Source organism: Aethalodelphis obliquidens, unplaced genomic scaffold, assembly GCF_003676395.1.
Source record: "Aethalodelphis obliquidens isolate GAN/ISIS:26980383/991018 unplaced genomic scaffold, ASM367639v1 scaffold6, whole genome shotgun sequence".
In the NCBI taxonomy this organism is placed as follows: domain Eukaryota; kingdom Metazoa; phylum Chordata; class Mammalia; order Artiodactyla; family Delphinidae; genus Aethalodelphis; species Aethalodelphis obliquidens.
Window position 1 is genome coordinate 31,513,074 of NW_020837950.1, and position 21,175 is coordinate 31,534,248.

Genomic DNA, 21,175 nt, shown 5'->3' on the forward strand with positions numbered 1-21,175 from the left:
AGAGACATGGTGATGGAAATAGTTTTCTTCCCTCTAATGGGGGTTCACTTCTGTGGTCTCTCCGCAATGAAAATAAAGAGTGTCTCCACAGCTTGTGCGGTGTACAAAGGCTCTTACCGTATGCTTGCTCACCCCTGATGGTGCGGCAACCCTTTGTGGTAGGCAGGGGATGTGCTATTCCAGACATTTCTCTCCTGAGAAAACTGGATGTCAGGGTTGGGGCTGGAGATCAGGTCTTTGAAATGCAACAGCTGTCTTCATCACAATAACCTTGACATTACAAATGTTTTTCTAGTAATGAACAACAAAATACTTATAAAAGGCTTGCGAGAGTGCTTGGCACATTAGTAAGTGACCAATAACATTCGTTATCCTTATTGTAACATGAAGCACGCTTTGAGAAGGCAGGCCATGTGTAATACCTTTGCATCCTATCTCTGCCCCAAATGATGGACCTATGTCAATTTTTGGTGTTTTAGGGGTTAAGCAGTTATCTTTCGAAAAATTCTGGGGGAATCGACGGATCTTCAACAAGCCCATGCTCCTCCAGGCTGAATGGAGGTGTGGTTAGGCAGAACCCTGTTAAAGACTTGGGTTCGAATTCCTACTCTTCTGGGCAAGCGGCTGAGACTCTCCTGTTTCAGTTTCCTAACTTGTCATAGGCTTGTTGTGCACACTAAAATGAAACGGCACTTCGAGATCACTTCTCGCCGTGCGTGGGTGTTTATTTGGGGCTGGGGCGGGGCAGCGGGCGGGGGATGAGGGGGCGCGGCCCTGCTCGCCGAGTGTGGCTGCGCGCTAGGCGGCGGCAGCGGGCTCGGCTGCGGGCGCGGCAGACGCGCGGTCCCTCTTGGCGGGGTAGGTGGCCGGGGCGGAGCGCCACGTTCGTGCTCAGGGCCTTTCAGAGCAGCGGAAGCCGAGCCGGAGGAGCGGGATGGCGGCGGTAGCAGGGGAGACGCGCCGGGTGCTGGTGTACGGCGGCCGGGGCGCGCTGGGCTCCCGATGCGTGCAGGCGTTCCGCGCCCGCAACTGGGTAATTCGGCGGGCTGCGGGCGGGCACCGTGGTGACTGGGGCCCAGAGGGGCGTGCCGGTGCAGCGCCGGAGCGCGGTCTGGAAGGAAGCTGGGGGCCCCCAAGCACCCCCAGACATGGGTGATTGCACATGTATGCACACGTCCACACGTCTGTTCTGTCTCCGAGTGCGTGCGTACCCCGGGGCCCGAGGTGCAGGGCCTTTGCTCTCCAAGGAGAAGGGTTCGGGGGCATGCGGCGGCTGCTCCGTCGGCCTCTTCCAGGCCCGGAAAGTCTGGCATGACTCGAGAGAACAGAGACGGAGGAAGAGGTAATGAGAGGGAAGGATCTGGAATCACACTGCTTGCCTGGGGTTACTAGCCCTATGACCATGAACGGATTGATTAACGTCAGCGAACTTGAGTTTCCCCATCCGTAAAATGGGGATAATAATAGTATTTATCCCTTAGGGGAGTTACGAAGATTAAATGAGATGAATGGCGTCGTTGTGCATAAATTGTAAATTGCTTGACTCGTGGTAAAAGCTATTTAAATGTTAGCTATTATTGATATACATACATATATATTATTGATATATACCTCTGTTCCATTTGCTTCCGTTATATGTGATACTTTGAAGCCCTGCAAATGCCTTTTGTTTTGCAAAGATTACTTCTACTACTTTGCATAATCAGTAGGCATTCCCCAGAAAGCAGCAAGGAAGAGACGACTGAGCTTGTGGCCGGGTCAGGGACCTTGACCCCAGCAGCCACAGGGCTCCGCGCGCAAGCCCACAGTTTCTTCTTGCTGCAGCTGTTTCTTACTCAGGGACCCCACTCTGGGGAGCTTTCGTGGGTGTTTACTTAGCAGCAGCCTGAGCAAGGGTGCGCTGGGACCAGAGAGAAAGGGTGCCAGGGTTTTCTTCTTACTCACAGTCTGGTATAGGAATATGCTTTGAAGGATTCTAAATACATCACCTTCCCACCACTTACCTGTCTTAGGGTATCTTCCCAGGTCTGCAGCCGTGGATGGTGGTGACAATGGGAACACTTAAGGACTGCCAGCCAAAGGCCAAGCACTGTGCTCCTACATACTCTTAGTTTCCTTTCCTGTAACTTTAATACAGGGCTCCTGTATCCACCTACATTATAGATACAAGGGCTGTGCTTCCTCCCGGTGCGGGCACTTTGGCCCTTTGACTTGGTGAATCTGCGGAGCTGATTTACCTGTGACTCTCCTGTCTTTCTCTGCCTTTCTTCCTGGGGGCTCCGGGAGGGCGGGGATAGAACCTTTTCTTTGTCTCAGTATCCCCCATGGCTGTGACACAGAAGTAGTGAGTGTTTTGAAAGGATGCTGTGTTCTTCAAAGCTTGTGGTGGAGATGCTTATCTCTGGGACCTTCAGACTCCCGGACCTTGGAGCTTTCTGAGTAAGAACCATGTGTCACCTGTGCCAGCAGCTGTAGAATCTTACATTTCATTTACCTCTCACACTAACACCGTTCATTGTTGACAACCCCCCATTTTACAGGTGAGGAACCTCTGCAGAGTGGGTGAACGAGAAAGCCGCTATAGGGCAGAACCAGGATTCAAAGCCTGATCTAATTTCTGAACCCACAGTCATCCCTTTATGCTCTGGGACAGTGGTCAGAAAACTCCAGTTCTCCGTGGGTTGAATCCTGCCTGATACCTTTTTTCATAGAGCCCAAGAGCTAGAAATAGTTCCCCATTTTTAAATGGTTGAAAAGAAATCAAAAGAAGAGTAATATTTTGTGACATGTGAACATTATATGAAATTCATAATTCAGTGTCTGAAGTTTAATTGGCACAGAAGCCATGCTCATTCATTGATTCATTTACTGTTGTCTGTGGCTGCCCTCCAGCTATAATAGCAGAGTTGAGTAGTTGCAACAGAGGTTGTATGGCCAGCAAAGCCTAAAATATTTACTCTCTGGCTCTTTACAGAAAAGGTTTGCAGACCCCTGGTCTAGGGGGTCTCTGCACAATCAGGGTTTGGCTTTCAGAGGTGAGAGTGGAGGAGGAAGAGGTGTTTGGGGGGAGAATGGGCTAGCCTGGGGCTCAGTAAGGGGTACACTGGCTGAAGCCAGATGCCCTGCAAAGCGTGCAAGAGGTCGGTTGCTAGATCCTTTCTCTAGGGGGTTTTCATGTAAAGCCTCTTATGTGCCTCCACTCCCCGAGTTCCTGGGCATGGATCTTTAACAACTGACTGTCTCTTGACCGAAGCTTGTTTTCTCCTTGATCCAGTGGGTCGCCAGCATCGACGTCGTGGAGAATGAAGAGGCCAGTGCCAGCGTCCTGGTTAAAATGACAGACTCGTTTACGGAGCAGGCTGACCAGGTAAGTCTAGGGAAGGCCCTACCGCGCATGTGGTAGGGGAACGCTGGGGATAGGGTTCCACCGGCTGTGTGCTCTTCCTTTTTTTCAGGTATTATTTCTCTAATCATGAAAGCCATTTGTGCTCATGGAGGGAAATTTGGAAAAAATGAAAAAAACCACAAAGATAAATAGCCCATAATTCATGTCTAGTTAGCTCACTAGTTAGTTCACATTTTGGCCCATTTTCTTGTCTTACAAACTATGCGTACTATATGTTACTAGTTTTACAAATTGAAATAAATTCGTATTTTGTATGTCATGGTCAGCTTTTTTTTAAAAACTTAACCTTTAACTTAGATACTTATTCAGATCACTTAATAAAACCTGTTGACATGTAATTTTTCTTTGTGTGGATTGGCCACAGTTTGTTTAGTTTGCACTTAATTATACATTTAAGTTTTTTGCAAATTTTTTTTTTACCATTATCAAGAATACTGTGGTGAACTTCTTCGTCTCTATCTCTGATTACTTATTTAGCATACATTCTAAAAAGTGGGCTCCCCCCGTTCAAAGCAAGAATACTAACAAAGCAGGTTGTTTCTAATTATAAAATCATAGGCTTTTGGGCTTCCCTGGTGGCGCAGTGGTTGGGAGTCCGCCTGCCGATGCAGGGGACTCGGGTTCGTGCCCCGGACCGGGAGGATCCCACATGCCGCGGAGCGGCTGGGCCCGTGATCCATGGCCGCTGGGCCTGCGCGTCTGGAGACTGTGCTCCGCAATGGGAGAGGCCACGGCAGTGAGAGGCCCGCGTACCACACAAAAAAAATAAATAAATAAAATAAAATTATAGGCTTACTGTAAAATAAGAAGTTAAACAAAACTATACAAATATATAGGTAAATTGTGAAATACCCCTCTTTCTCTCTGTGATAGTGTCACCTCTCCCTGCCCAGAAGGAAGCACTGTTAACAATTTGATGGATATCTTGGTATAAATATCTGAGATGCTCTTAAGCGGTTCTGCCTTTCTGAAAGAGCTGTTCCCACCAGCTGCATGAGGATGTGCTTTATATGGTTCTCATGCCAACCCTCAGCTATTTCTTAAAACAAATTTAAAAAATTTTAAAAGTAGTGCATGTATGATATAGAAAATACAGTAAAGCAAAAAGGAGAAGGAAATCATTTCTGTTCTCACGATGCAGTTAATATTTTGTTATATTTTCTGACAGTCCATTTCTCCAAACATATACATGTATAAATCTAAAAATGTTTTAAAAACCCTGGGACTTCCCTGGCAGTCCAGTGGTTAAGACTCTGCGCTTCCACTGCAGGGGGCCTGGGTTCGATCCCTGGTTGGGGAACTAAGATCCTGTATGCTGTACAGTGTGGCAACCCCTCCCAAAAAATCCCAAATAAATTATGACTATACTGTAACTGCTCATTTGCTCTTCCTAAAGCATCAGTTTGACATAGTTTAGAATATAGGAACCCAGCTGACTTATTCCAAAATGTAGATTTTTGTTGTCCTTACTTTTTATAATATGCTCTCAATGTTTCCTATATTTAATATTATTGTCTTTAATGGACCTAATAGTAAAACTTGACGTGGCTTCGTTGTGTGTTAGATACCATACTAAGTGCCGTATTTGCATTTGCATTAACTCAATCTCTGTAAAACAGTTTCTCATTTTATCTTCCTTTTAGAAATGAGGAGTCTGAGGCATAGAAGTCCCTGGTGTTTGCTCAAGGTCAAAGCTAGTAGGTGGCAGAGCTAGGATTTGAACCTGGGCAGTGGGGGTTTGATGTCTGTGCTCTTAACTGTACCTTAAGTTGATTCTCAGCAAAATAGCTTCATGTGAATAAAGTAATGAACACTAAAACCAAATGCTAGGAAGGCATCTGGGCTTGGATAGCAGCAGCTCCTCCAGACGTGGTTCTCTGTAATCAGCGTCTCTCCTGCTCCTTTAATTGCAGGTTTCTGATGTCTGTATCCCTTTTTGAATGTGAAGTTGTCCGCATCTGAGTCTTGACCATACAGTGCATCTTTACGATGAAGATTGGGAAATGCCTTCATTATTATAAGCTTAGCTTTTAAAATCTTTAACCATTCCTGTAGGATACTCTCTCATCCCCCAGTCACTCAATTAAGAATTTCTGGACAAAAACATGACATCCAGTTTTTGTTTCTAAAGCTCCAGAAGAGGAAGTTCAATCCTAATACACGTAAAATTGGCCCCCTGGATTGGAAATTCACGATGACAGTGATAAGATGAAGAAGTGAGAGAAGTACTAAATCTTTAGAAGACTATTGGGCAGAAAGCAGAATTTAAGGGGAAGGAGTTTTAAAATGCCTCGTTTTAATTTTATTATAAAAATAAAAGACAGAGGTTGTAAAAAAAACAAATCAAGCAGGTGCACTGTTGGTACGGGCTCCATGCTTCCCTAAAAAGTAGAGAGCACAGGTTGTGTGCCTGTACAGAGGTCAGGGGAAATGATCCAATTTCCTGCAGCTGGGCTCTTGGCAGCAGGGTGGGGCTTAGAAATCAAGGGAGGGGCAGCCGGGGAACCAGGGTAACAGGCAGAAGGTCAACAAAAGCTAAATCAGGATTAGGTGAGATACTTGCCAAGGGATATTCAGAAATCTTCTTAAAATGAAAGCTTTAGGTATAGAATGTATGGAGAGGAAAGATTGATTTCCGTTGCTAATGCAGTCTCTTTGGAAGAGTAATTTTTGTTTTTGGCTGGGCCTCATGGTTTGCAGGATCTTAGTTCCAGGGATTGAACCTGTGCCCTGCGTAGTGAAAGTGCGGAGTCCTAACCACTGGACCGCCAGGGAAGTCCCTTGAAAAAGTAATTTAAGGCTCGGAAATAGTTAGGGAAAGCAGTCAGAGACTGAAATGTTACTGCTGGGAGAATTACACCATTTACACTTAACACCATTGTGTTAAGTCTTAAGAAGATTGATCTTAACAAAGCTATTGAGAGGCTGTGGTCCTTTCAGCCATTCCAGAAAAAATATGGTATAGTGGTGAGCATAGATGCCTTCCAGAAAAACATGGAAAAGGGTCATGGGTAATGACCAGGATTGTCTGTCTTGTCAGACTTTTGTTTTAATAAATTGTAATAAAAGGACATGTATATGTTTTCAACACTTTAAACATTTTAATCAGACAGAAATAGAGAATTAAAATGAACCCCCATGTACTCATTATTTACCAACATTTTGCTGTTGACTATTTTTTATTGCTTTTTAAAAAAAAATAATTTCTCTTCGGCTTTTTTTTTTCTTGGAGTTGCAGTTAATGGGATACTTGTATTCCAAGGAGAGTGGAATTGATTATTTCAGATTATGATTCTGTGATTTGCAAAGAAAGTCGGCAAAGAAGTATACCAGAAGGCTAGCGGCTAGCTGTAGGCAGTGAAGCCCTAGGTGATTTTTTTTAAAAACTTTTCCTACTTTATTTATTGTTTTATTCCAGGGATGCATATGTCTCCACCCTTTAGATGTTCAGAAGAAGACTGGGTTGCTTTATAAAGCTCACACTGAAATGTAGTCGAGCTTCACTATCCAAATGTCCATTATAAATTGGTCCTGCATCTTATTTTCAAAGTATTAATTACCAGGTACTGTGAACTGACTTAAAAAGAAGTGAAAAATAAATAGAGGTGACTGTAAAGATGTCAGCCTGCTGCGGTTTACCTGTTTGTGCATCTTCCCAACCCTTTTATTTCAGGTGACGGCTGAGGTTGGGAAGCTCTTGGGTGCAGAGAAGGTGGACGCGATCCTTTGTGTGGCTGGAGGATGGGCTGGGGGCAATGCCAAGTCCAAGTGTGAGTCCTTTTCTGAGTTAGTCATTTTGCTCTTCTCTTTGTCCAGGTGCGTGGGGTTGGGTCTATACTACGTGTCAGGTCAGATGTTTTCCTGTATGTCTCCCAGAAGCTTTACTGTAGCTGTGAGGTAGGGATCAACACCCTGTTTTACAGATAAAGAAAAAACTTCCCATAGAAGGGGGTTAGGGCAGAGGGACCTTGAGATTGACATTTAAAAAGGAGACAAAATGAAATCAGCATTGTTTCTACCCCAATCTTTCAGGGCTTATTACTGGGAGTTGGGGGATGTGAATGGAATGGAGAGATCATTCTGAAGGTCAAAAGGACTCAAAACTGAGCTTTTGTTAAAGCTGAGTATATTTTCCATTTTTTATTATGAACATTTTCAGATATACAGAAAAGTTGAAAGAACAGTTCAACGCACACCCTGATGTCCTCTGTCTAGATTCAATCCTTGTTAACATTTGCTATACTTGCATTCTCTTGCTTTCTTACATGTGTGTCCTTTGTGTGTGTATTTTGTTGTTGTTGTTGATCATTTGAGAGTAATTTGACACTTCACTATATTTCAACATGCGCCTCCAAAGATGAAGCTGTTCTCCCACATTATCGTAATACCATTCTCATACCTAAGAAAATTAACAGTGATTCTATAAGATTAATAGTATCAGCTCATGTTCTGATTACCTCCGTTTATTCCATATCTTTCATAGTTGTTTTCTCTAAATTTGTTCCAGTCAGTGTTTATGTACTGCATTTTATTGTTGTTTTTAGTCTCTTAATCTAGAATGGTTTTTTTTTCCTGTGACAGACTTGGCAGGTCCAGGGCAGTTTTCATATAGACTGTCACCCACACTGAATTTGTCAAACTGTTTCTTTAAGGTATCATTTACCTTGTTCCTCTGTCCCTGGTATTTCCTGTGAACTGGAAGGTAGGTCTAGAGGCTTGCTTAGATTCAGGTTAAATATTTTGAGGTGAGAATGCTTCCTGAGTGATGTGGACTTCACACTGCATCACATAGAGAGCTTACCATGTCATATGGCCTTCTCCATCCAGAGGGATGCCAAATTTCATGCTTGGTTAAGGTGGCAAGCTGATAGATTTCCATCATAAAGGTTCATTTTTCTGTTTGCAATTATAAGTGACCTATGGGATAGTACTTGGGCATCGTGTATGAATATCCTGTTCCCAAACACCTTGAGAACCCCAGATTCCCAAAACCTAATGGTTATAAGCATCCATTGGTAATCTCTACCTGAGTCAGTCATCCCATTGGGGATTGGAAAATGGTAGTTTTCTAATTCTATCATTCCTTCTACATTTATCAGCCAAAGCCATTTAAAAAGGAATTGATTTTCTGTGAACCACACTTAAATGTGAAATTGGTATTTTGTGTGGTGATCAGGTTGGCAAAACACCCTGATGGCCTTTTGTGTATTTTGGTAACAAGAAGTGATACATGTGGGTCCATCCTTTTTTTTCTTTTTTTTGTAGTTCTTTTTAGCAGGGAAATGCAGTACCTTGGTTGTCACCTACTGAAGACCCCTCCTCCTGTATCAGGAGGTCTCTCTTTCTGGGTCATGGGCGCAGCTTCACTGGGTTCTGTGTGTCCTGTGAGGGAGGAAGGGGACAACTGTTCAGCTGGTGATGTGACACTCCTTACCACTTATTCCTCCTCACGTCTCTGGAAGGCCAGAGGGTTAAAACAACTGCAAAATGGTTGTTATTTCAGCTTTCTTTGAAAGCGTCTTTAAAGCTGACATTAAACTTTCAGCCATAAAAAAATGTAGCTCCCTAAAAGCCCTCTTTATGTCCAGATGGTAATAGTCCCTGAGATTTTCATCACAGATAAAACCTGACTTAGATATATAGGTTCTAATTATAGATCTAATGCCCTTTATGAAGTAGGACAATGTTTGAATTAAAGCCAGTCCTGCATATTTTGTCAACAGTCCTCATTTATCGGCTGATGTTTACCAGTTTACAGGTGAGGAAGTTGAGACCCAGGTGATCACGTGGCCTGGATTCGAACCCGTGTCTCTGACCGCAAGCCCTGGGCTGTTTGTATTAGATCTCCTTGTAGACACAGAGTGGCTGTGAGGGCTTCCTGGAGTGTCGGGCGCCATGAGCCGAGCTCACCTGTCATTTTCTTCCCTGTGAACGCTCACCTCGTGTGTTTCTTTGCTCAGCTCTCTTTAAAAACTGTGACCTGATGTGGAAGCAGAGCATTTGGACGTCGACCATCTCCAGCCACCTGGCCACCAAGCACCTCAAAGAAGGAGGCCTCCTTACCTTGGCAGGGGCCAAGGCCGCCCTGGATGGGACTCCAGGTGAGCCTCCATTTCCCTGTCTGTGAAATGGGGATGCTAATACTTGCTTGCTGGGGTTGCTGGACACTTCCGTGAGATGAGGACAATTAAAGCCCTTTACCCTCTCAGGTGCTTTACAGTTTGATAGATTTTGCTTCCTTTTAGGCCCAAATTTTTTTAGGGGAAAAACTCCTGATCTTTTCATTTGCATTGTCCTCATGTTCGCGGTGGTGAAGGACCGCTGTAATCTGGCAGCCCCTCATCTTGTTTATTTATGTGTGATGCACCCAGGGGATGAATGGTGTTGCAGTAGCTATCAGCTAGGTAATAGTCACATTGTGTTCACGTGTCCCAAGGATAGTGTGAGCTGTAGAGGGAGAGACGCTGAGGTAGATTCTTCACCCTAGCTGTGTGGCCTAGAACAATCATTTGTTCTCTTTGACGATATTTCTGCTGTAGTTCCCTTAATTGTAATGTAGTGACAGTAATATCTACTTTGAAGGTAGTTATAGGGTGTTAGAGGTATTAATATGTACAAAGTGCCCGGCACATGGTAAGTCTTATTATATATAGTCATTTAATCCTGGGGTAGAGGTCATTATTATCTTTTTCGTTTTACAGATAAGGAAACTAAAACTTAGAGAGGGTAAGTAATTTGTCTGGGTTATGCAAAAAATAAGTTGCAAACGTACATTGAATTGAAACCCTGATCATTTTTAAATTCTGTGCTTTTTCATTACATCACGCAGATCCAAGTTCCCTTTGCATTTTGTACTCCCTGTGTTAGCTTGCTAGGGTTGCCATAACAAAGTACCACAGACTGGGTGGCATAAGTATTTTCTCACAGTTCTGGAGGCTAGAAGTTCAAGATCAAGGTGTCAGCAGGGTTGCTTTCTTCTGAGGCCTCTCTCCTTGGCTTGTGGATGGCTGTCTTCTCCCTGTGTCTTTGCATTGTCCTCCCTCTGTGTCTGTCTGTGTCCAAATTGCCTCTTCTTAGAAGTATACCAGTCATATTGGATTAGGACCCACCCTAATGACCTCATTTTAACTTAATTACCTCCCATCTCCAAATACAGTCACATTCTGAGGTATGGGGTTAGGACTTCAATATCTGAGTTTGGCTGGGGGGCACAGTTCAACCCGTCACTCTCCCTTTGAGATCGGGCTAAGAGAATTTAAGCAGGGGGTCAGGGAGTTAGCACAGGGAGGCAGAAACTAACTGTCTTATCTCGACTACCTACATTGAACTCTTCTTAAAAAAAGCGGGGGGGAGCTTTTTTGGGATCTCTTTAGTAAGTGGTGGAAACCTTGAGCACCTTTTTCGATTTTAATGTAACTAACTTAACTGTGAGCCTGTTACAAATTAATAATTTCTTGCCACTCATTTTCTTACCATGTTTCTCAGAGCATGTGATCTTACAAGTCCGTGGCTATTGCAATGATTAAAGCTGTGCATATGCTAGATGCTAGTTGGGTTAAGATCTGATTTTTATTAGAGGTGACATAGAGCAGAGGTACTAGAAAGTAAATAGAGAAATGAGTAATAGCTTGACATTGAAAAAAAACCCTAGGACTGAAAGACTAATTTTTCTGAAGGACAAAAGAGTCTTCTACTTGCCTTTGGTTTGTAAATATCATTCTTGGCTTATAGTTTCAGATACTGATTAAGACTATGGGATCTGGAACTACATGGGTTGGTTTTGTATTGTGGTTTTGCCAGTTAGTTGCTGTGCGATATTTGGCAAGTTACTTAACCTCTCTGAACCTCAGTTTTGTCATCTGTAAAGTGAAGGTAAATAGTAATACCTCCTTTAGTTGTGACTTGTAAACATCTTAATGGATGTAAATGGTTTAGAAAAGGTATTAGGTCAGTAGTAAATGTGAACTATTATTATTATTTACTCCAGACTTACTTTTGCTCAGTTACTCTTGCTTCAGATGTTAATAAATTTGTTCATCTTTCAGCTCGTTAGTTAGATGTTGTTAAACTTATTTGAGTCATGAAATCTTTTAACTGATTCGGACCCCAGAAAAATATGGGGGAAATCTGTGAAAGCAGGTGATGAGCAGGCTTAAGAGTCCTTCAAACCCAAGAAGAGTTGTTCAAAAATAGAAAGTTTTGGGGCTTCCCTGGTGGCGCAGTGGTTGAGAGTCCGCCTGCCGATGCAGGGGACACGGGTTTGTGCCCCGGTCCAGGAAGATCCCACATGCCGCAGAGCGGCTGGGCCTGTGAGCCATGGCCGCTGAGCCTGCGTGTCTGGAGCCTGTGCTCTGCAACGGGAAAGGCCACAACAGTGAGAGGCCCGCACACCGCAAAAAAAAAAAAAAAAAAAAAAAAAAAAGAAAGTTTTTCACTTGGAAAGATACTGAGAAAACCCTCACCCTCCTATGTCAAAGGTTGTATTTGTAGACTGTCCACTGGAGCATAAACTGTATGGAAGTGATGGTGATCACTTTTGTTTACCATTTAAGGATGTGTTTTATGTTTGGAAATCAGTCCTCAGGGACTACACTGATCATTTTGTAATTGGAAAGACAGTTTTTATCTTCTTAATGATATGCATTTTTTTCCATATCTTGCCAATGATGCCCTTACCCGCATTGTGTAGAATTCTGTGGAATTAAACCATTAGGGCTGCTGGCTGCTGGCTGCTTGTTTCTTTCTTCATCCGATTCCCTGCTTTCATGCTGTTTGAGTGGAATGAAGAGAGAGTCCTAGGAGTTTGCTGGGGACAGGGGCTGAACGAATGAGATTCATGCACTGGTTTATTTTAATTACTATTAGATCTTCCTGCCATTGTTGGCCTCCTGCCCCTAATTAAACAGAGAAGCCAGGTTTGGTGAAATATTCTTCTTGTACTTCTAAATAACTTTTTGAAACCTTGACCCTCTTTTGCAATTTGAGGTTACTGTGGAAACGGTTCAGTGATTGGTTTCTTGGCTGGGCTGTGAGCCCCACCTCCCCCTGGACCTCTGATGCCTCCTCAGTTGTTATTCTTTAAACAGCATGCCTGCTGGGGTTTTTAAGGGCACTGCTGACCTTTGGAAGTAGTGGTTTTCTGAAGGTGGAGGGGTGTTGACAGCAATTAACCATTCTTTGTTACTGTGATAACTGCATTTAGTGCACCTACAGCTGAGTGCTGTGGGGAACTTTGGAGAGGAGAGAGACCTCGCTTGCCATGTGTCTGGGGGTTCAGACGGAAACCTGTCCTAATAAGCTATTGTATTCAATATATAGACTGGATAAACAGCAAGGTCCTACTGTGAAGCACAGAGAACCATATTCAACCTCCTGTAATAAACCATAATGGAAGAGAATATTAAAAAAAGAATGTATATAGATGTATAACTGAATTACTTTGCTGCACAGCAGAAATTAACACAACGTTGTAAATCAACTGTACTTCAATAAAAGAAGGCATGCCTTACTTCTGTTAGCAAGCATTTGCTGACTCATGGGAGGAAAGGAAGGCTAATAGGTAGCTTGTATGCCCATATGTCACAATTGCTCAAATGGTATACTTTATTCTTTTATTTTTTGGCTGTGCTGCGTGGCTTGTGGGATCTTAGTTCCTGGACCAGGGATCGAACTTGTGCCCCATGCAGTGGTAGCGTGGAGTCCTAACCCTGGACCACTAAGGAATTTCCCCAGATGGTATACTTTAAACAAGGAGTTGGACTCCAGGCCATAGCACTTCTATTAATCTGATGGGAAACACTTATGGAAGTCCTGCCCTGTCCTGAGCCTAGAATTAAGTACTTTATCCCCATTTTACAGATGGGATAACTGAGGATTAGAAAGGTTTTGAGAACCTGCCTGGATTTCTTTAGTGGTAAGTGGAAGAGGTGGGCTTTGAACCTGCTCAGCCTGACTCTAAAGCCTGCGCTTCAAATGACTGCTCGGTTTTGCTGACCCATTGGGCACCCAGGGTGGATGTGTGCAGGCTACTCACAAGCAGTTGTCGATACAGGGGTTCAGAACTCTTGCTTGGCTTTTAACCTCTCCATTGGCCTCGGTGCGAGTCTGTGTGTGAGCCTGGGCATATTACTCACCCTGTCCGAGCCTCTGTTTCCTTAGCAATAAAAATAGGATTAACCTCATGGCTTCTGTGATAAATATTAAGTACCAGGCAAATAGAAGGTTATGTCCCTTCCACTTTCTCTCCATGGACGTCCCTGGTTCTCTTTTCCCGTCCTCTTCTGGACCCTGGCGTGGTGTTCTTTGGACATACCAGTGGCGGCCAGTGGTCACTGAAATGCTTTCTCCTTATTTCCCAGGGATGATTGGCTACGGCATGGCCAAGGGTGCGGTTCACCAGCTTTGCCAGAGCCTGGCCGGGAAGGACAGCGGCATGCCGTCCGGGTCTGCTGCCATCGCCGTGCTCCCGTAAGTGCTGGGGAGTCTCCCCCACCTCTGCCCCACGGCTGAGAGTTCACATGTGTCCTAGAGTCACTCTACAGCGGGGGTGCGTGTGTGCCGTCACCTTGGCTTCTGAAATTCACCAGAGGCCCTGAAGGTACCTGTTCAGGTTTTGGATTGTCCTGGGCTTTCCAGAATGGTTCCTTGGCTGATGGGATGGGTCTCTCTTGCCTCTTTCTTGTTTTTTTTCCTTCCCTCTGTCTGTCCCTCCCTCCCTCCTTGTTAAAAAATAGTTTACACATTTAATTTTATTATTTGTAGTTCTGTCTTTCAAGTCATTATAAGGTCGGTGTAGAAGAGAGACTGTATTAGGTTTGTGGGATGGGAGAGGGGGAGCCTGGGGAAGAATATGGGAAACTACGGGGAGACGTTTCTGGAGGGATTCCAGGACCAAATGGCTTGTCTCTTAGCTGTGCTCCTATGAAGAGGATGTCTGTCTGCTAGGGGACTGGGCTGTCCACATATTCATTTGTGGGCTTCTGTGACTTGGTCTCACGGCTATTTTGAATGATTTCCGAGGCCTGAAGTTTCTTGGGAAAGTCATACATATCTGAATTCTGTATTCCCTTGCTGAAAATTGGATGATTTCATGGAAAACAGCCACAAAATGAAGGATGAGGCTGTCTTTTCCCCATAGTTAAAGGAATATTATGATTACACATAAAAAAAACCTGAGAAATGAGTCTGCCACATTTTAGGGAGTGAATGGAGACATAAACAGCAGGACAGTTTACTTTAGTAAAGACGGTGTTTTAGAAAAAAGGCAAAACATGGCCCTTTCATTTTGTTCCTGTCTGCCTGAAGGGTGAGTTCTGAAGCGCTTGGTTGAGTCAGACTGGGATGTGATCTCTGTAACTGTGGACGGCTTCCTGGCCTCTCTCTGATTATCTTCGTGTGATCTCTCCACATACTTTCCCGGCCAAGGAGGGCCGGGCAGCTGTTGTTCTGAGGGGGAGGCACATGTGACACGCTTATCTCTGTGCTCGCAGGGTTACCCTGGACACACCGATGAACAGGAAATCAATGCCTGAGGCCGACTTCAGCTCCTGGACACCTTTGGAATTCCTGGTCGAGTGAGTATCACAGTCATTTCAGTGACTCAGCAGCCTCCATTCTCTGCCTCTTGTGGGAGAAAGGACAGGCCCGTGTTATCTTGGCTTATCAGCTTGGGTGGTTCCTGAGGACCTGACCTCCGAGGGCACCTTGCACCTCATTGTCAGTATCACGGGGTGGAGGGGTTGATGGTGCCGACCTGAATCCTGGCTCCTCTACCCACCAGCTGGCCAATCTGAGCATGTTGTTTAACTGCTCTAGGCCTCAGTTTCTCCGTCTATATAATGGGGGTCGGTGATCATTGTTAGGAGGGTAAGACGTGGAAGTGTGTGCCAAGGTCTCAGCACTGTGTGTGACCCGTAGCAGGGCTGGGTAAGCCCGGAGCCTGTAAACCGTGTTCTGTGTGTTAAAGAGGAGTAGCTGCATGGAATCTGCCGCTGATCTAGATGGAACATCTGGGCCCACATGCCTGAATTAGTGCCACGCCACAAACCCACAGGAAGCATCCTTTGTCCCCGAAATCATATTCAGCCCTTTGTGAGTATGGGTGGCACTACAAGGTCACAGAGAGAGTGAGCTCTTTTGTGTTTGCCTAGCTCTCAGTTTCCCGCTCTCCTCTATTTAAGGGGGTGTTAAGCATGTGTTCACTGAGCACCCATTCGGGCCAGGGACTCTGCTGGGCCCGGGGACGATGAGGAATAAGATGCAGGCCCTGCCTTCGTGGAGTGGGGACGGACTCGCCCAGTAGAGCCGGTGTCTGAGACGGCTATTTGCACAGGATATTTCTAAAGCTTGGGCTGAGAAGAAGCTTGCTTCTGGCCTGAGGTTACATCTTATTTAGATGGAATTGGGAGCTATTTGGGACTTCTATGTTTGGAACAAGCACTTACATAGCACTTACATGCCAGGCACTGTTTAAGCACTTCATAACCATGATCTTATTAAATGCTCATAGCAGGTCTGTGAGGGAGGTGCCGTCGTCTTTTATTTAAGGTTTGGGGGCTCGGAGGCATGGGGAGTGTGGGCCTAAGGAACTTGCCCAAGGTCGCACAGCAGAGCCAGGATCTGACCCGGGCAGTGTGGCTGCGGAGCCCTCGGTCTTAACCACTGTCCCGACAGTTACTCCTATCTTTACCGGGTATCATGCTTAATGCTGGATCTGCAAAAGAAAAAACAATTTGAAGTTGTGGAAGGAACAACTCTTGAATGGTGTTTGCATTTGAGTTTCCTTTTAAAGGCCACTACTGCCAGCAATGTCTCTTGACAGAGACATTGACCCAGGACCCTGGATGGAACATCTGGGGCCATGTGTGTAATCCAGTGCTGGGCCACAACGGACAGAGGGTGGGCTGGGACAGCCATGCCTTGCCCCAGAAATCATGCTCACCCATTTGTGGTATTTGAAAACTCACGTGACAAGTTGACATAAAGTTGGCTTTGCAACGTCTGTGAGCATGTTACCTTCTTGGCTGTCCATGGTTAGAATGGCGTTCTCTCCCACCCACTCCAGACGGCTGACAAGGAGGAGGGAGAAGTAAGACCATCTATTAACCTGCCTAAGTAACACATACGCCTCTGCACATCCAGCTGTGACTGGTCTCCTTCAGAACTGTCCCCTGAGCCCTGCCCCCAGAGAGGACTCAGGACACATGACAGTACTTTAGGGAGTTGGAGCAGCGCTTGGGATTTTGAGCCTTCACGTGTTCAACCCCCAGAGTGGGAGCTCGAATGACTGGACAGCTGAACATCAGCTGTGGTCCAACAGGTTGCTTATCAGCATTAAAGATCCCGGGAGCTCCTGCGAGTTCTCTGGCGAAGGAAGGGCCAAGGTCCCACCTGGGGTTTGTTGGAGGGGATGGTATACTCAGCACCGAGAGTAAATATTCTAAAAGTGATCAGCTACTTGTTAAACCTTGTGAATTCCTTGTGCCCTTCTTCATTCCTCTCTTCTTAGACGAGGTCTCCCGTCTTCCCCAGGCACGGTTGGTTGGCCCTCCCCACACAGAGTTGGTTATTAAATGCCCCATTCCAACACCGAACGCGTTTTATTGTAATAGTCTGTTCTTTCATCTTTTCCCATTGCTTGGCACAGCTGTGGGCGCTCCATAAATCTTTGTTAAAAAAATAATAAATTTTTTCTCTTTCTTCTTAAATTCTGGGAAGTGATATAAGCTAAGTGTCAAGTATTGTGCCCATGTCTGTCTCTTAGAATGAACTAATTAAAATCTATTTTTAATCACATGAAATCGTACCACCATGTTATAAAGGATTCCAACAATGCAGAAAAATAGCAAAAGGAAAACCTTGCCAAATCTAGCCACTCAGGAATTAGGAGTAAAGTTCTGAAATCATCAGGGACCTGGGTTTGTGTCCATGAGACCTTACAGGCGTTTTTACAGCTGCTGCTGTGCCCTCACCCCCTACCCGCCCAACCAGTAATGTGACTCTAAGCATGTGTCCAGATTTTTCCTTTTAAAATGTAAAGCTTCTCTTCTTTGTTCTAGAACCTTCCATGACTGGATCACAGAGAAAAACCGACCAAGCTCAGGAAGCCTAATCCAGGTGGTAACCACAAAGGGAAGGACGGAGCTTACCCCAGCGTATTTTTAAGCTACGTTTCATTGCCTGTGAGGTGCCTGTCAGAAAAGTCATTAATCTATTAGCATGGCCACATCCGGCCTTGCATTTTCTGTAATCCTGTTCGTGGTACGAGACAGTGAGTCCTATCTTTCTCTCATCTAATGTGCATTTGTTCTCCTAGGACAGGGTAACAGGTTTATGTGAAATAAAGACATGTGGAGCCCACAGATCGATAGCACTGTCAGTCTGTGTTAACCACGGAATTTAGGAGGTCTCAGGACGGCTCCCTCCGCTTCAGCGTCATGTTGAATTGATTTTGAGGCTCTGTTTCTGTGTCCCTGCCAGTGGCTGTGTCGACCTGACTAGTTCAGAGATTTGTTGGGTCAGGGACATTTGGACCCTGAGTTATTTTTGAACGTTACGTGTATGTCACAGCTGTAGTTTTTATAGCCTCGAATTAAACTGCCATAGAACTCCTTCTGTAGTGAAAGCAAAATCCCGTGGACTCTCTGTTAAGGTACCTTTGTCCTGTGCATTTGCCAAGTACTCAAGAGAACTACTTGTGATTGTTTGGAGTTTATCTTCTTAATAAATGGACTTCATTTACTGTGTTGTCTTCTTTAATCAAAACGCATCTTATAAACAGTCATAGATGAAGGTACTAGAATCATAGGCTGCTAGTGGTCTTTAGCCTGATGTTCCCGAAAAGGGGGGTGGGTTCAAATCCTGAAGTAAGTGTTCTCAGCACAGTGACAGAGGCACATTTCCTTCTTGTGCGTATCAGAATCTGAAAGCTGGGGGGATGGCCCTGTGTATTTAGAAGCAGTGCCCCACGTGAATGATACCGGCTGTTCTGATTGAGAATTAGTGGTCTAGTGCACCCCATCATTCTACAGATGAGGAAACTGAGACCCAGAGCAATGACTTTCCATCCTTATGGCCAGTAAGTGGCAGAACTAAGCCCAGAACCCAGTCACTAGATGGCTGCTATTCATAAAGGCTTTTACCATGTGTTTTCTTTTTCAATTCTTAAAAAAAAATTTTTTTTATTGAGGTAAAATTCACATAACATAAAATTAACCATTTTAAAATGAAAAAAATTGGTGGCGTTTAGTCTATTCACAATGTTCTGTAAACATGTTCATCACCCCAAAATCCAGCTCCATACCCACTAAGTAGTCACTCCTCATTCCCCCTGTCTCCAGCTCCTGGCAGCCACCAATCTGTTCTCTGTCTGTGAATTTACCTGTTCTGGATATTTCATGTAAATACTATCATGCACTCCCTGGCCTTTTGCGTCTGGCTTCTTTCACTTAGCATGTTTTCAAGGTTCATCTACTTTGGAGCAGCTATTCGTACTTCATTCCTTTTTGTGGCTGAATAATACTCCATTGTTTGTATATACTACACTCCATTCATCCATTCATCTGTTGATAGACGTTTGGGTGGTTTCTGCCTTTTGGCTGCCGTGAATAGTATTGCCATGCATATTCCTGTACAGGTATTTGAGTACCTCTTTTCAGTTCTTTTGGATATATACCCAGGTGTGGGGTTGCTCAGTCATCTGGTAATTCTGTGTGTAACCATTTGAGGAGTCTTTTTTGATTCTTGACACTGCATTTCAAGGAGATATTATCCAACTTTTATAGGAAAGAAGGTGTGAGCTCTGATTGATAGGACTCATTTCTTCAAAGTCACCCAATGCTGTGGTCTGAATGTTTTGTGTCCCCTCCAAAATTTGTACATTCATATCTTGAAATCCTAATGCCCAATGTGATGGTGTTAGGAGGTGGGGCCATTGGGAGGTGAGCCCTTATGTATAGGATTAGTGCCCTTTTAAAAGCAGGTCCAGCAAGATCCCTAGCCCTATAGCCAAGTGAGGACAAAATAAGAAGTCTGTGACCTGGAAGAGGGCTCTCACCCAACCCTGCTGGCACCTTGATCTCAGACTTACAGGCTCCAGAACTGTGAGAAATCAACTTCTTTTTTTATCAGCCATCCAGTCTTTGGTATTTCGTTATAGCATCCCGAGTGGCCCAAGACCTCCAGCCAGAGAGCAGTACAGCTGGAAGTCACAGCACCTCACATGCCCACTCTTCCATCTCATCCTCCCCAAAATACCTGAGGTAGATGGTTGCCGTTTTCAGATGAAGAAACAGTCCCATAAGTTAAGTGACTTGCTGAGGATACAAGTAATTTCAGGAGATGTTTTCATTCCATTTAGAAACCAGACCTTATCATTGATTATTTAGATGTGTTTCTTTTCCTTTCCTTAGGCCTTGCAATCTGGTGACATGCCAAGAGAATGCAATGGGATCAGGTATGAGGAAGGTGGGATGTTTTTTCTCTTATGCTTTAGCCTGTCATTCAACAAGTAAGTTTTGAGTGCCAGCTATGTAATAGGCGCCAATGTATGACATCTAGTGAATGGAGTAGGCAAAGCCCTCTGTCTGCCCTCAATAGAGTTTCACTGAGGGCAGACATGATAAACAATGAAATATAGCCTGAATATAAGTTAGAGTAGGTGAAAAAGGTGTGAACTGTGAGGAAAGAAGAGCAAGGTAAGGGGGTTAAGGAATGTTGAGGAGGTGAGGTTGCAATTTCAGACAGTGTAGAGTTATGGACTGAATGTTTGTGTCCCCCCCTGCAGATCCCTATGTTGAAACCCTAAGCCCCAATGTGGCTGAAGATGGAGCCTCTAAAGAAGTAAGTAAGGTTGATTGAGGTGACAAGGGTGGGGCCCAGATCTCATACAATTAGCGTCCTTGTAAGAAGAGACACCAGAGAGTGCTTTCTCTCTGTCTGTCTCAGTGCACACACCAAGGAAAGGCCACGTGAAGATACACGTGAGAAGGTGGCCATCTGCAAGCCAGGAGAGTCCTTATAAGAACAAATCACCTGGCACCTTGGTCTTGGACTTCTGACCTCTAGAAAATTAAGTTCAGTCCTTTGGGCTGCCCAGTCTGTGGTATTTTGTTATGGCAGCCAGAGCTGACTAAGACAGTGACATCTCATTTGAAGAGATGACATTTGAGCAAATCTTAAAGGAGGTGCAGAAGTTAGCCCCTTGGATATCTGAAGTATGAGTGTTTTAGACAAAAGCCCCACCGCATGAGTGTGCCAGGTATGGCTGAGGAGCTTAAGGAGAACTTGGGGACTGGAGTGGAGTGAGTAGGGTCAGTAAAGGAGCCGTTGTAGATGAGACCAGAGACGTGACCGTGTGGCGCAGAGGTTCCCAAACTTCCTAGCTCCGTGGTGCCATTAGTGTCTTAGCAATTTTTCATGGTGCCCCTACATCAAAGGAAATACCTAACAGTGGCTTTATAAATAGTTAGATCCTAACAATCTAATAGTCACAGTGGGACAGATATCGCTGTGTTAACCTAGGAGATGGAAACTATCCTGTGGTGACCCTGTGAATTCCCGGGGGTGCCTGGTGCACAGTTTGAAAATGGAAAATGTGAGGTGCTGTGCATTTTAAGGACTTTGGCTTTGACTTTTGGCAGCCGTTGTGGGGATTTTGAGCAAAGGCGTGACATGATATATTTTAAAAGATTGCTCCAGCTGTTATGTTGAAGATAATCCTGAGACTGTTGTGATGATCCAGGCAAGAAATGATGGTGGCTAGGGTGGTAG

At 44.7% G+C, this 21,175-nt stretch overlaps 1 protein-coding gene and 1 long non-coding RNA gene across 3 annotated transcripts in view; both read left to right on the top strand.

Moving 5' to 3' along the window:
• The first annotated feature begins 763 nt into the window (after nt 1–763).
• On the top strand, nt 764–18,146 carry QDPR (quinoid dihydropteridine reductase). Its single transcript, XM_027103284.1, has 7 exons — nt 764–1,033; nt 3,275–3,367; nt 7,080–7,176; nt 9,367–9,507; nt 13,765–13,873; nt 14,896–14,979; nt 17,464–18,146. The coding sequence occupies exons 1-7, from the start codon at nt 935–937 to the stop codon at nt 17,567–17,569; spliced, it is 729 nt and encodes a 242-aa protein (XP_026959085.1). The 5' UTR covers nt 764–934; the 3' UTR covers nt 17,570–18,146.
• Nucleotides 18,147–18,903: 757 nt separating this feature from the next.
• The window catches only part of LOC113618917 (uncharacterized), a 63,336-nt gene continuing 61,064 nt past the window's right edge, over nt 18,904–21,175 (top strand). Inside the window, exons 1-2 of one of the 2 annotated variants that reach the window (XR_003432187.1) lie at nt 18,904–19,870; nt 20,190–20,245. This is a non-coding gene — a long non-coding RNA (uncharacterized LOC113618917). The remainder of the gene's footprint in view (nt 19,871–20,189; nt 20,246–21,175) is intronic. The other variant, XR_003432188.1, reaches the window with a different exon arrangement.

Bases quoted from the DNA above. Each gene is read 5' to 3' on its own strand.
- QDPR (XM_027103284.1), top strand. From the start codon at position 935: ATGGCGGCGGTAGCAGGGGAGACGCGCCGGGTGCTGGTGTACGGCGGC. The intron at 13,874-14,895 runs GTAAGTGCTGGG...CTGTGCTCGCAG, and splicing joins GCTGCCATCGCCGTGCTCCC to GGTTACCCTGGACACACCGA. The intron at 14,980-17,463 runs GTGAGTATCACA...TCTTTGTTCTAG, and splicing joins CCTTTGGAATTCCTGGTCGA to AACCTTCCATGACTGGATCA.